We start from the raw sequence: 13,135 nt of genomic DNA, 5'->3' as shown, positions 1-13,135 counted from the left end.
TAAATACTCATCATAAAACATTTCTGAAAAATACATGGTGTACAGCAAATGAAAGACAAGCATCTTGTGAATCCAGCCAATATTTCCGATTTCTTAAGTGTTTTACAGCGAAAACACAATATAGCGTTATATTAGCTTACCACAATAGCCAGAAACACAAGCCATTTACCAGCAGCAAAAGTTAGCGATCGTAACAAACCAGCAAAAGATATATAATTTTTGACTAACCTTGATAAGCTTCATCAGATGACAGTCCTATAACATCAGGTTATACATACACTTATGTTTTGTTCGAAAATGTGCATATTTAGAGCTGAAATCAGTGGTTATACATTGTGCTAACGTAGCATCTTTTTCCCAGAATGTGCGGATATTTTTATGACACAACTATTCTGACCAAATAACTATTCATAAACGTTACTAAAAAATACATGTTGTATAGGAAATGATAGATACACTAGTTCTTAATGCAATCGCCGTGTTAGAATTCTAAAAATAACTTCATTACGACATCCAGCTTAGTTATAGCGAGAGAGTGCCCAAAATCTGGGCGCAAGCTACTAGTACACATGTTCGACAGATATATGAAATAGCATCATAAAATGGGTCCTACTTTTGATGATCTTCCATCAGAATGTTGTACAAGGGGTCCTTTGTCGGGAACAATCGTTGTTTGGTTTTAGAAAGTCCTCTTCTCCAGTCAATTAGCACGGAAAGCTAGCAAAGTGGCGCAAAGCTCTCCTTCGTGAACAAACGCAGACAAAGCAACACGCCTAACGTCCCGAAAAAATTTCAATAATCTAATAAAACTATATTGAAAAAACATACTTTACGATGATATTGTCACATTTATCAAATAAAATCAAAGCCGGAGATATTAGTTGTCTATAACGACAGCTTTACAGAAGGCAATACCAGGTCCCTTCTCGCGCGTTCCAGAAAACAGGAAATTGGGGTCACGTCATGCCAAGAGCTTTTATTCGACCTCAGATCATGTTATACACTCCATTTCTTCTCTCACTGCCTGTTGACATCTAGTGGAAGGCGTATGAAGTGCATGTATACTAATAAATATCAAGCACATTTATAGGCAGGCCCTAGAACAGAGCATCGATTTCAGATTGTCCACTTCCTGTCAGGAAGTTTGCTGCAAAATGAGTTCTGTTTTACTCACAGATATAATTCAAACGGTTTTAGAAACTAGAGAGTGTTTTCTATCTAATAGTAATAATAATATGCATATTGTACGAGCAAGAATTGAGTACGAGGCCGTTTGAAATGGGCACCTTTTATCCAGGCTACTCAATACTGCCCCTGCAGCCCAAAGAGGTTAAATGCACTAAAGAGGAACAATGGGTACATATTGAAGAATGCATGCTCATGCCCAGAATATTTGTACGTGTCCATTTTCAAACGGTAAAGCTAAGAACATTAACAACTTCATAGTTAAGCGCTAACAATATGGAAGAAAATTAAACATATTCTACAATAATCAATATCACTCCCTAAAAACACAACCCTATGGAACAATCCTTGGATATCTTTTCAGAATTCACAGATAAATTGGTCCACATGGAAAACTAAAGGCATAGAAACCGTAAATTACTTGGTAACAGGAAATAAATGTATTTCCATGACACAATTAAAAAGCAATTTTGGATTGACAAATGTAGATATAAAATACATATACAAATACATGCAACTTAAGCTACATATCACAAGCATCCTTAAGGGAGTGTTATTTAAGTCAGAAAATGCTTTTCATATGATAGGTAAGAATGTGTAAATCTGCAATTTAACACAATGGAAAAATCTAATGATTTATTATGCACATATTGAAATAGCATGGGCAACCAACGAAAAACAAATTAGTACAATTTAAGTTCATGTGGTAAAATATATTGCAGGCACTAGGAATGGGGGTGTGAGCATGCAGTTCTGGGCAGATGAGACGTAGTCGCTGTTTGTGTTAATCTGTAAATTGATGTTCTTGTGTGTATGTTTGTATCTTGGGTACTACAACAAATATGGCTGCCGTTCCACCCACGTTGAATGTCAACTTTATATGGTCATGTCTATTCTATTATTTATATGATTTCAATAGGTTTCCTATGGAGGATTGACAGTATATAAAAAATAAAATAAAAAAAAACAGGTATTCCCATTCAAGTCATCATTCTCTGATGTGTAGACCTCCATCTTTTTGGTACTATTTTTGAAATTCGATATTTGTATTTTGCTTAAATTTTAGTACATTTATTAGCCAAAACATGACACCCACCCTCTATTCAAGAGCATGTTGTGTCTCAACCGATGGCGGGCACAACCCAAAAACCTTAATGTAAAATGGGCAAATATGTATGGAAGGTTTCATTCTGTATAGCACTTTGAGATATCAGCTGATGTACGAAGGGCTATATAAATAAATTTGATTTGATTCAAATCGAAAGGGGTGCTGTCAAAAAGTGATTGAATTCAAATGGATTTACCCTGTTTGATTTATTACAGCTCCTCATTCATTATCCCCTCTATGTAGCTGGGCTCTGGGGGTTCCCTCAAGATATCATGGGAGTTGTAGGCTTTGTTAGAGCATGAAATAACTTGACAGTTATTTGGCGAATGAGGGGCACAACAGACCAGGTGACTAAAGCAATTTTGTTCAAGTAAGTAGTAGTTTGTCAAAGGTAGTAGGCCAAACCTAACAATAGAACATAATTATCTCAGAACAAGGAGTTACCGTATGCAGATGTCTATCAATGAATTAACCGTGTTGATGAGTCACTCATTCCCTGGCCCAGACAGCCATATTGACACTGATACTGGTTACACAAGAACTTCCAGAAACTCTGTCAACATGCCTGCCTGGTGAAAATATAACTGTACTCTTTGTAACATTGTCGGCTCCTCCCCTCTGACATTCCCCACTGCAGCACATTCTGTACACATAGCCTATGATTCAAACTAGTGACCACAGATGATGATGTTTGATCACCAAGGAGGACTAAGACTGTGCTTGGGGCTTAGCAGCACAGGCAGATCATAAGATGAGAGATTTTGCCTGGGTGCAGTGAACATGGCCAAGATGGGGAGTGCGATGTGTGAGAGTGTTGTGCAAACACAAAAGCCCATTGAGGAGGGCGGGCTGGGACAGTAATTGAATGCATGTGTTGATGTCTGGCATCGGTGACGTGGCCCACTCATTCTCAATACTCATGAGCAATGGACACACACAGTCTGTCTTCATTATTGTTCCCCATCATGTGACCGGGATTCATTTACTCTTTTGAAAATTGCGTACAGAAATGTAATTTTAAGATACGGCTAGCCTATAGCATTCTAGGATTAGACTTCTGGGATTTTTTTTCAGTTCCCTGCAATAAGGAAGTTATTGACCAGCCCACGAGAGAAGTGTCATTGACTTGAATAGGCTCATTTCAAATCAATTCAAATTGTATTTGTCACATGCTTCGTAAGCAACAGGTGTAGACAAACAGTGAAATCCTTTTCCAACAGTATGCGTGTGTGTCAGTATGCGTGTGTGTGTGTGGTTGTAAGTCGTGTTTGTGTGTGTGTGTTGGGATGTAAGTGTAAGTGCATGGTGCATGGGTAGAGTCCAGTGTGTGTGCAAAAGAGTTAGTGCAAAAAAGGGTGAAAGCAGGGAGTCCAGGTAGCCATTTTGATTGCTAAATAGCTAGTCTTCTTTAGTTGTCTTAGAAGCTGTTCAGGGTCCTGTTGGTTCCCGACTTGGTGCACAGGTACCGCTTGCTGTGCGGTAGCAGAGCGGTAGCATGGCTGGGGTGGCTGGAGTCTTTGACAATTTTTGGGCCTTCCTCTGACACCGCCTGGTGTAGAGGTCTTGGATGGCAGCTCGGCCCGAGTGATGTACTGGTCCGTACTCACCACCCTCTGTAGCACCTTGTGGTTGGGTGCCTTGCAGTTGATGCAGCCAGTCAAGACGCTCTCAATGGTGCAGCTGTAGAATTATGCTAATTCGGTCAAAGATATTTTGTTCAGTACAATGCTTGATCACTGGCTACAGACTATAATCAGGATATAATCTAGCCTGTGTGTTTCTGACAGATAATCAGAGTGCAAAGTAGTGTTTGCATTCAACATGTCTTAAATATAGACTTACAGACACAGTGCTCTTCAAAAATGGGCTGTAATTTTTCTGACCAGGCAGTCTCTAGCTAAAAGTTGTCCATATTGGTTCTGAGTAAGTTGTATAAGTTTGACCTGTTGCTTAACCTCTCTTCTCTCTCTCCTCCAGGGCTTTGACCCTCCCCATCAAAGTGATACCAGAACGGTTTACATCGCAAACCGCTTCCCTCAACATGGCCATTATGTCCCTCAGCGGTTTGCAGACAACAGAATCATATCATCCAAGGTAAGGCAGAGGTGTTGAATCCCTAGCTTTTGTGTCAAAAGTGTCAACAAATGTTCAAGTTACTCAACCACTTAATTTCAGTGTCAAACAACTCACACTCTGACGTTTCTGTTCTCCCCTCCCCCCTCTTTAGTACACCGTTTGGAATTTTGTTCCCAAGAATCTGTTTGAACAGTTCAGAAGAATAGCCAATTTTTATTTTCTCATCATATTCCTGGTCCAGGTAAGGGCTTTCCTCAGCACCCAGTCGACCATGTTTCTAATTGTTGCTGGCCTGTGTGACGTGACTCAGTTCTATTCAGTGGGCAGTAACCAACAATTGCTGTGTGCTGTTGAGCATACTGTGCCTGGAGGTCCCAAGCAGCTAACCTTCAGTATGTATCAGGCTACACAGAGACCACACGGTTTCTTCAGATATTCTGAAGCTTTCTATGGCCACTACTGTGTCCAATTCTACATGTGTTAATTCATTATACTTATTCATGATGCATTTTCTGCGATAGATGGCCAGAGTGTTTTCAGGTTATATGAGGAAACCACATTATTGCCAGCTGTTGTTTCCTTTGACATAATCTCTTTATTTTCCAGCTAATGATAGATACCCCCACTTCCCCTGTCACCAGCGGACTTCCTCTGTTCTTTGTCATCACAGTAACTGCCATCAAACAGGTGAGAGTATTAACATGTTTAATTCCTCTTTTTTTCTAAAACATCAACCGTATATTCAGCAAATTAAATATGGCTGCTTATCATATATACTTTGTCTAGATGTCAGAATGTTTAGATCAGGGCTGCCCAACCCTCTTCCTGGAGATCTACTGTCCTGTAGGTTTTCAGCCCAACCCTCATTTAGCATATCAGATTCAGCTAGTTAAGGTCTTGTTGAGCAGCTAATATATGTAGAATCAGGTGTGTTAAATTAGGGTTGGACTGAAAACCCACAGGACGGTAGATCTCCAGGAAGAGGGTTGGCCAGCCCTAGTCTAATCTCATCCCTTCTTTCCTTCCCTCCCCCCACCACTCAGGGCTATGAGGACTGGCTGAGGCACAAGGCGGACAACGAGGTGAACGGGGCGCCTGTGTTTGTGGTTCGCAGTGGCAGCCTTGTGCAGACTCGCTCAAAGAACATACGAGTGAGTCACCTCACTGTCATAATGAGTCCTGCCTTGTACAGCACACCGTCCTAACACTTAGCAAACCTTACAGCCACACACGGATGTCGCACAAATGGTTATATTTCATATAACTCCCACCTTTGGCTGGTGCTTTGTACCACTGTGTTAACAATTTGTCAGTAAACCAATTGGCCAGGCCAGGAATGTGAAAACAAGGTACCCCCCACAGACAAGTCTCAGTTGCTACATTATTTGCCTAAATGTTGGTTATCTACTCACCAGATAGTTATTGAATAAGAGGATTTGTTCCCAATTAACAAATGTTAGCCAGATGTAGCTAGCCAACTATACGCATAGTTCCCCGATTTCAAATGTTTAAGATGCAAGTGCATCGGTCCGCGGATTCCAAAATCAGTCAGAAAATAGATTCAAACCGTACGAAATTGCTGGGTTACACTTTTTCTTCTCATTACATTTTCTACCTCATCTTTTGTGACAACTGATGCGTCCTCTCCTCTTCATTGTCGAATTGCATGTAACTGTGTTGACAGTAATTGATCTACAAGTCATTTTACGTGACGAACAATCCCAGGCAATATCAGCAGCCTAGTCAAACTGCTCACTGTGCCCAGCTTTGCGCGCTTACCAACGCAAGGTACACCTGATATCAGGCTTTATTGAGTGACAACCTTTCTAATTTTCTAGGTTATTGTTATCTGTGCGCTATTGAAAATGGTGTTTTACCGGAATAAAAGTAAGCTACCGGAGACATAACTCATCTGTCTATACTGTACCTGCTGAACGGGGCTTAAAATACCTGTACCTGCCTCCCGGGTGGCGCAGTGGTCTAAGGCACTGCATCGCAGTGCTAGCTGCGCCACCAGAGTCTCTGGGTTCGCGCCCAGGCTGGGCTGGGTTCGCGCCCAGGCTCTGTCGCAGCCGGCCGCAACCGGGAGGTCCGTGGGGCGACGCACAATTGGCATAGCGTCGTCCGGGTTAGGGAGGGTTTGGCCGGTAGGGATATCATTGTCTCAGTATGTAAAAATGAAATGTAAAAATGTAATAAAATGTATGCACTCTACTGTAAGTCGCTCTGGATAAGAGCGTCTGCTAAATGACTAAAATATAAATATAAATATAATATATAATATAAATATAAAATAGATTTTATTTTGATTGTTCAGGTTCACAATCAGCAAATAGTTTTGGTAGTTTTGCTTTAAACAATCAATGTATATGGTCATTTTTAGATATACAGGGTGAAGTTGATCATTTCATAACGAGGACACCAATCTCTTTTGCGAGGCACACTGCATGGCCGAAGCGAGAGGAGAAAATCACTCCATTAAAGACTTCCAAACTTCAAGACCATTCGATTTTGAGAGAGGGGGTGTAATCCAAAGTTGTGCTATATATTCATTGGCAGTACCATAGCTATTTTGTAAACAATAAATATTGATACATTACGAGCTAAAACACTTAATGTGCAAAAATGACAAGTTAATTAGTGGGTGACGGTGATTTCAGAACCAAACTGTGGGTACAAAGGCTACATTGCCCCCTGTAATCTGATAGTGGTAGTGGGGTGGTAGATGCCTAGTCCAGCTTCGGTGCCTACATAGTGCATGCACCATAGACATACATCATTTACACACGCGCGCACACACACACACACACACAGTTAGAGAAGTCGGCTCAGACAGATCCATTTCATGAGTTCCAACAGCAACAGATTTTAATTTAGAATGGAAAATGAATGTGTTTTGCAACAAATGTTAGTATATCGCATCGATTCATTCTCTAATCAAACCGAATCTCACTGAATTGTTTCAAACTAAAACGCATTGTTCCTGTATCGTATCAGAGCGCATGTATTTAGATGCATATTGAATCATCTTGAAAGGGAAAGATTAGCACTAATATTTCGTTTATTTTGATAATCCATTTTGAAGGTAAAATAAATCGTACATTAAACTGCCAGAAGATTCCAGAAGTGTATTCAAGGGCTGTTTTAGTTTATTGTTTTAACAGTTCTGCAGCTGGAATGTATCAGTTTCCACATGGGAAAAACTGTACTATTTTTTTTAAACAGTGTATGGTGGCATTCACTATTGAACTACACTGTCCTTGTCTTCAGAAAAGATTGGATCCTGAGGTCGTGGATTTCATGGGGGAGTTTTGCTTATCATTCATCTGTTGTGACGTGTCTTTCTGTGCTGTCTGCTCAGGTGGGGGATATAGTCCGGGTGGCCAAAGATGAGACATTCCCAGTGGACTTGGTCCTCTTGTCATCGGACCGAGCCGAGGGGACATGTCACATCACCACAACCAGCCTGGACGGAGAGACTAATCTGAAGGTTGGGCTTTAATCTTCTTTCCCCGCTCTCGCTTTCGTTCTCTCTGAGCCCTAAAAGGATTAGCTTTCCCCTCTCATAGAGGGAGGACAAACTGCTCTTTTCATGGCCCGTCTCCTTCCTTTCATTTCCCTGAACTAGTACTTATGCATTCTATCGAGATATCGTGTTTTTGCCAGAGGCAATATCTAATTATCTGCTTCTAATCAAAATGCTTCTGCCATATAACTTATTTATCTATTTTTTTTATTTTAATAAGTTGGTCATATTATTAAAAGTATCAGGGAGCCCACTCTGTAAATGTGACGTTTGAAGAGTATATTGCCACAAACAGAAGATGTTTTGGACAACTGCAATGTATTCTTTCTTGTGCAATCTCAGGAGTGCAGCCTATGTCATCTTTCTGTGCCAGCTACTTGTCTTTTATGGCTGTTTGTGTTGCTGTAATGACATTAGAATCCAATGGGGGATGGACTAGCTTTCTCACTGAGGGGGTTAGAGCAACGAAAGGTTGCACATGGGTAAAGGCGTCAGCATGCTTCTGTTCGCCTGGCGCCTAGTCGACCTCTGCTAAGCGAACGAGTGTGCTCGCATACTCCCTTAAAAGACCTTCGCTTAAAAACAAAAAAGCGTAAATAATACTGTTTGTCAATCTTGAGACGCCGTAGCCAGTCCCTGCCACAAAATAGTCTATATTAATCTTAGACAACTCAAGAAATTTGTCATTGATGTTGATATTTTTGCAGATTACATCATAGTCACGCAATTTTACATCTAACACAATATGCTTTGGTGCAGTATTTCTCAAGTGCAAAAATTAGCATGAGAATGATTCAATAAAACACTTAATTGAAGAATCCCTACTGTTGACCAATCACCGACGAAGGGCCATAGACCTCGGCTACCGAATTCGGCTTGCCTCCATTAAAATGTTTGTGTGCACCAACAACTGAAAATGTCACAAAATGTCATCATAATATATGCACAAACTGTTTCAGCAGGAAAGCATGCGGATAGACTCCTTTAGCCACCAGATTGGATTTTGCCCCTCAAGCAGTCATAGAGTGGTTCAGTTCAATTATAAATGGAAACCTAACAAGCCTCGTGGCCTTCAACCTGTCAAACAGTAGACAGAGGCTGGAGCTGTGGAACGGTTGCAATTTGTACGGCACTATTAAGCTACATTCATTGGTAAATCATTACAATGTACTAGGCTATTTCTTTGTCGTCTAGGCTCACTGCGTCATTGTAAATGTTTTTATTTATATTCTATAAAAGTGCCATCTTTGTCCCTTTCCATGAAGATATCTCTACTCTCTCTTTGGTCTTGTAGACTCATTACTCTGTGCCAGAGACATTGGTGTCTCAGTCGGTGTCCAGGCTAGAGGCCCTACATGCTGTGGTGGAGTGTCAGCAGCCAGATGCAGATCTTTATAGGTACGGTATAGTCACAGCTACAGCCCAGAACAGAAGACCTTGCTCTTACTGGCCAGTCAGAACTCTGAGCTCTCCTTTCACTGTCCTCATAACTCAGTGTTACTCACTATTTTTTGTAACACTTTGAGTTGAGACAATCATTCAGAGGGCTGCACAGATCTTTAATTTGTTGTACTTTTTCTTCCAATATTATCAATTATAAATTGAGAGCAAATTCAGAGCAATAGAGCACATGCAATTGATTTGATGCCCAGCGCATCACAAATGTATACATACACACATCAAATAGGCTACATCACATGTATAAGACCCATATCAAGGGTTACCTCAGTAGTTGGATGAGCGAAAATGTCCCTTCTGCTCCTTGAATGAATTCATTATAAATGTATAGTCTGTTGCTGCTATCCTTGTGAGGTGATCCAGGTGTGCATTGGTCAGTCTGTTTCTCTGTTTTTGTTTCAACATGTTCATTGTTGAAATGTTGCTTCACGTGAATAAGTGCTGACAAAATGTCACTCTTTGCACACACTGCTTCAGAAGTGGATACTCTGTGTCTGACACAAGGCTCCAGAAATGGGTAACACCTGATCTTAGTTCACCTTGCAATGTGTCATTTGCCTGCAGCTCCACTATCTCACTCTATTCCTGCACGGTCAGGACAGAGGACTGTGATGACTGGGGCCAGAGATGACACTGGCACATGAAATGGGTTCTCAATGAAGTTGAAAAACTTCATGATATCCTTGAATCTTGACTTAAACTCCCAACTTCAACTCTTCCAACACACGCACAAATGCATCATAGATAAAATGTTGCAGTATGTCTGGGTTGGATGTGGTGACTGCTCTGAGTTTTGGGAAATTAACAAACTGTCAAGTATGAAGAGTGTGGTGATTTTATTTTGAAACGCTGTGACCACACGCAGCATTTTGCCCGGAGTTTTAGCTTTACCTTGGAGCTGGAGATTCACAGTGTTCGGGTGATGTCAGTCAAAAAAGCCAGCTTTAATATCCACTGTGGATCATCCAGCTCTGGCTTCTCTCCCATTGCTTGCAACAAATTCACAGATTTGAGGGAGGAGGGATGTTTCCAAAACTCTGCCACGAGACAGCCATCTTACCTCATTGTGAAATATCAAGTCGCCGTATTCTGTCTGATATTCCTCCAGCAACTCATGGAATTGCAGGTGATTCCGTGACCTCGCAATAATAATGTTCACCATGCGCACGACTTGCTGCATCACATTCTGTAAGTCACAGTCTTTGAGTTTAGCCACAAGTGCTTCCTGATGAATGATACAATGAAAATTAACAAATTCGGGAATATCCTCTCTTTCATCAGGCCTATGAGTCCCTTCTCCTTCCCTCGCATGTTTGGGGCGCCGTCAGTGCACACAGATAACAGATTTGACCAGTCAATATTATTGTAACGACCCTGGGTTTATAAGCGCGGAAATCGACTCTGCCGCACGAGCATGCTTTTGCGGCCCAGTCGATAGCGCGCTGGACTTCGGGCTAGAAGGTCGAGGGTTCGAGACCTACTCCCTGCTGTTTCATTACATTGGTGTCAGAAGTGATCGGACCTTGCATCCACGACAGTGCGTGTGCTTGGCTGGTGAGCGCGTTCCTGTAAGATGTAGAGTCGCAAGCTAGCGTGAGGACGCACTCTTTGAAAGGAGGGAGTAGTGTAACGAACCTGGGTTTATAAGCGCGGAAATCGACTCTGCCGCTTGAGCATGCTTTTGCGGCACAGCGCGCCGGACCTCGGGCTAGAAGGTCGAGGGTTCGAGACCTTCACCCTGCCTGTTTTATTACATTATTATCGGCAAAAAATGTAACAAGGGCTTTCAGAATATCCTCTCCTCGTGTTTGTTCCTGAAGGGGAAGGAAACTTAAAAGTTCCTCTCTGAACGACTTGTTTTTAAGGGAAGCGGACCCAAACACATAATTGGGCAATGTCACTTAAATCAGTGATTTCGTCAACCGCAATACTAAAACACGGCGCCACGGATATGTCAGTAATCAGTTGCTTACCGATGTCCTCGCCAATGTCTTCTGTGCGTCTTGTTATGGTCGAGTCTGAGAGTTGCAGTCCCTTCATTTGCTTTAAAATAGCTTCCTTGTTTGTGAAATCAGCATACAATATTTTGTCTAAGGCCAAAAAACATCTTTGACAATCTCCGCGTCTGTGAAGACCTTCTTGTTTCTCGCGAGTATCTAAGTAATCTCATATGTTGCCTCTGCCGTTTTCTCTGCAACAGTGCTAGATCTGTCCATCGTTTGTTGCTGTCCTTTGAGTTGCGCTATTTTGTTATTTCTGAGGTTGCCTTGTGGCGGATATGTTTTGTCAAAGTGGGCATGGTGTGACTGGAAATGTTGCTCTAAATTTGCTCGTTTAAAACAATTGACTGCCTTCTGGCAAATAAGACAAAACTAGTCCCAGCATGCAGTACAAAAAAATACTTGTCTGTCCATTTCTCTTGGAACTTTCTGTGTTCTTGAATTGACCGTATCTTTTTCTTAGGCACCGGAGCTACGTTAGCTAGCTGCATTACCCCGCCGCCATCTTCCTGATTTTCCTGGTTCTCCGGTGGTTGTTCGTTCATTGCTGTCATGTTGTTCTCCAGCTCTTCCCCCTCATTTTCATTGTCAATAGATTTACGTTTCTTTTTTGCAATAAATCGATCCATATCAACAGACTGCAAAATTAGCTAGTAGCAAACTGATATGTGTCGGTCGCTGTAGCTGAGCAGTTGCGTTCTATTTTGGCAAACGTTCTATTTCAGCCTTTCTGTTCAACAGCTGCGCTATACTGCCATCTATCTGCCATCCAGGGAACAATAGATATATTCAGTTAAGTGATTCAGGACTGCATTAAACACATTGAATTGAAATTGTATGTATCATTGTTATGTATTATGAATGAAACAAAGGAAAATCACCGCGATGGGGCTGCGCAAAGAGGCCCACTGCCATAACTGAAAAGAACCACTTATTATTTTTCACATTTCTACTGGCCGGAATGGAGGTATTTTTAGGGATCGTGGGTGTTGCAGTTTCTATGCTACTCTGTAACTCTTCCCACTCAGAAGAAATGCCTCTACTTTCAGGTTTGTTGGGCGAATAACAGTAACACAACAAGAAGAAGAGATTGTAAGGTGAGATTGCAAAATTCGCCAATTCTAGTTGATTGGATTTTTATCTGGGTTGCATGGATTGAATAGCACATTGTTTCCATTTGCTGGTGAAAGAAAAGTTATTATGTTGCACCTGCTTCATTAGACCCCTTGGACCTGAAAACCTGCTGCTTCGAGGAGCAAGATTGAAAAATACCAAAGAAATATTTGGTAAGTGTCTTCTTGCTCTCACTGTTGTCGTCATATTGCTTTCTGTCCTCAGTTATCCTCTTTTGTCCCTAGTTGACCAGTTGGTTGTTGTCTATGCATGGTTCACTAAAGTTCCACTCTTGATTTGCAGGTGTAGCAGTTTACACTGGGATGGAGTCCAAGATGGCCCTGAACTACAAGTGCAAATCCCAGAAGCGCTCTGCAGTGGAGAAGTGAGCATTAGGATATTCTGCACCTCTACAGCAAAACTGAACACTTCTGAGTTTCTTCTTCTCAGATTTCAGGTTCAGCTTTACAGTAAGTATATCAGAGAGTGTGTATCTTTGGTGTTTTTTTCTCAGGTCCATGAATACCTTTCTGCTCATCTACCTGGGCATCCTGCTGTTTGAGGCCATCCTCAGCACCATCCTGAAGTACGCCTGGCAGGCTGAGAACAAGTGGGACGAGCCCTTCTACAACCAGCAGACAGAGCAGGAGAGGAACAGCAGCCAGGTCA

At 41.7% G+C, this 13,135-nt stretch overlaps 1 protein-coding gene across 1 annotated transcript in view; it reads left to right on the top strand.

The window, feature by feature from the left end:
- The window catches only part of LOC120052536 (probable phospholipid-transporting ATPase IF), a 57,843-nt gene that overhangs the window by 13,350 nt on the left and 31,358 nt on the right, over positions 1-13,135 (top strand). Inside the window, exons 2-11 of the mRNA XM_038999509.1 lie at positions 4,271-4,387; positions 4,521-4,610; positions 4,976-5,056; positions 5,413-5,520; positions 7,731-7,859; positions 9,190-9,293; positions 12,403-12,450; positions 12,575-12,639; positions 12,770-12,851; positions 12,981-13,131. Of these exons, the coding sequence (XP_038855437.1) occupies positions 4,271-4,387; positions 4,521-4,610; positions 4,976-5,056; positions 5,413-5,520; positions 7,731-7,859; positions 9,190-9,293; positions 12,403-12,450; positions 12,575-12,639; positions 12,770-12,851; positions 12,981-13,131 (975 nt within the window). The remainder of the gene's footprint in view (positions 1-4,270; positions 4,388-4,520; positions 4,611-4,975; positions 5,057-5,412; positions 5,521-7,730; positions 7,860-9,189; positions 9,294-12,402; positions 12,451-12,574; positions 12,640-12,769; positions 12,852-12,980; positions 13,132-13,135) is intronic.

This window comes from Salvelinus namaycush, chromosome 8 (genome assembly GCF_016432855.1).
Source record: "Salvelinus namaycush isolate Seneca chromosome 8, SaNama_1.0, whole genome shotgun sequence".
In the NCBI taxonomy this organism is placed as follows: Eukaryota; Metazoa; Chordata; class Actinopteri; order Salmoniformes; family Salmonidae; genus Salvelinus; species Salvelinus namaycush.
The sequence above is the reverse complement of the archived record's forward strand: the minus strand, read 5'-3'. Positions and strand labels throughout refer to the sequence as shown.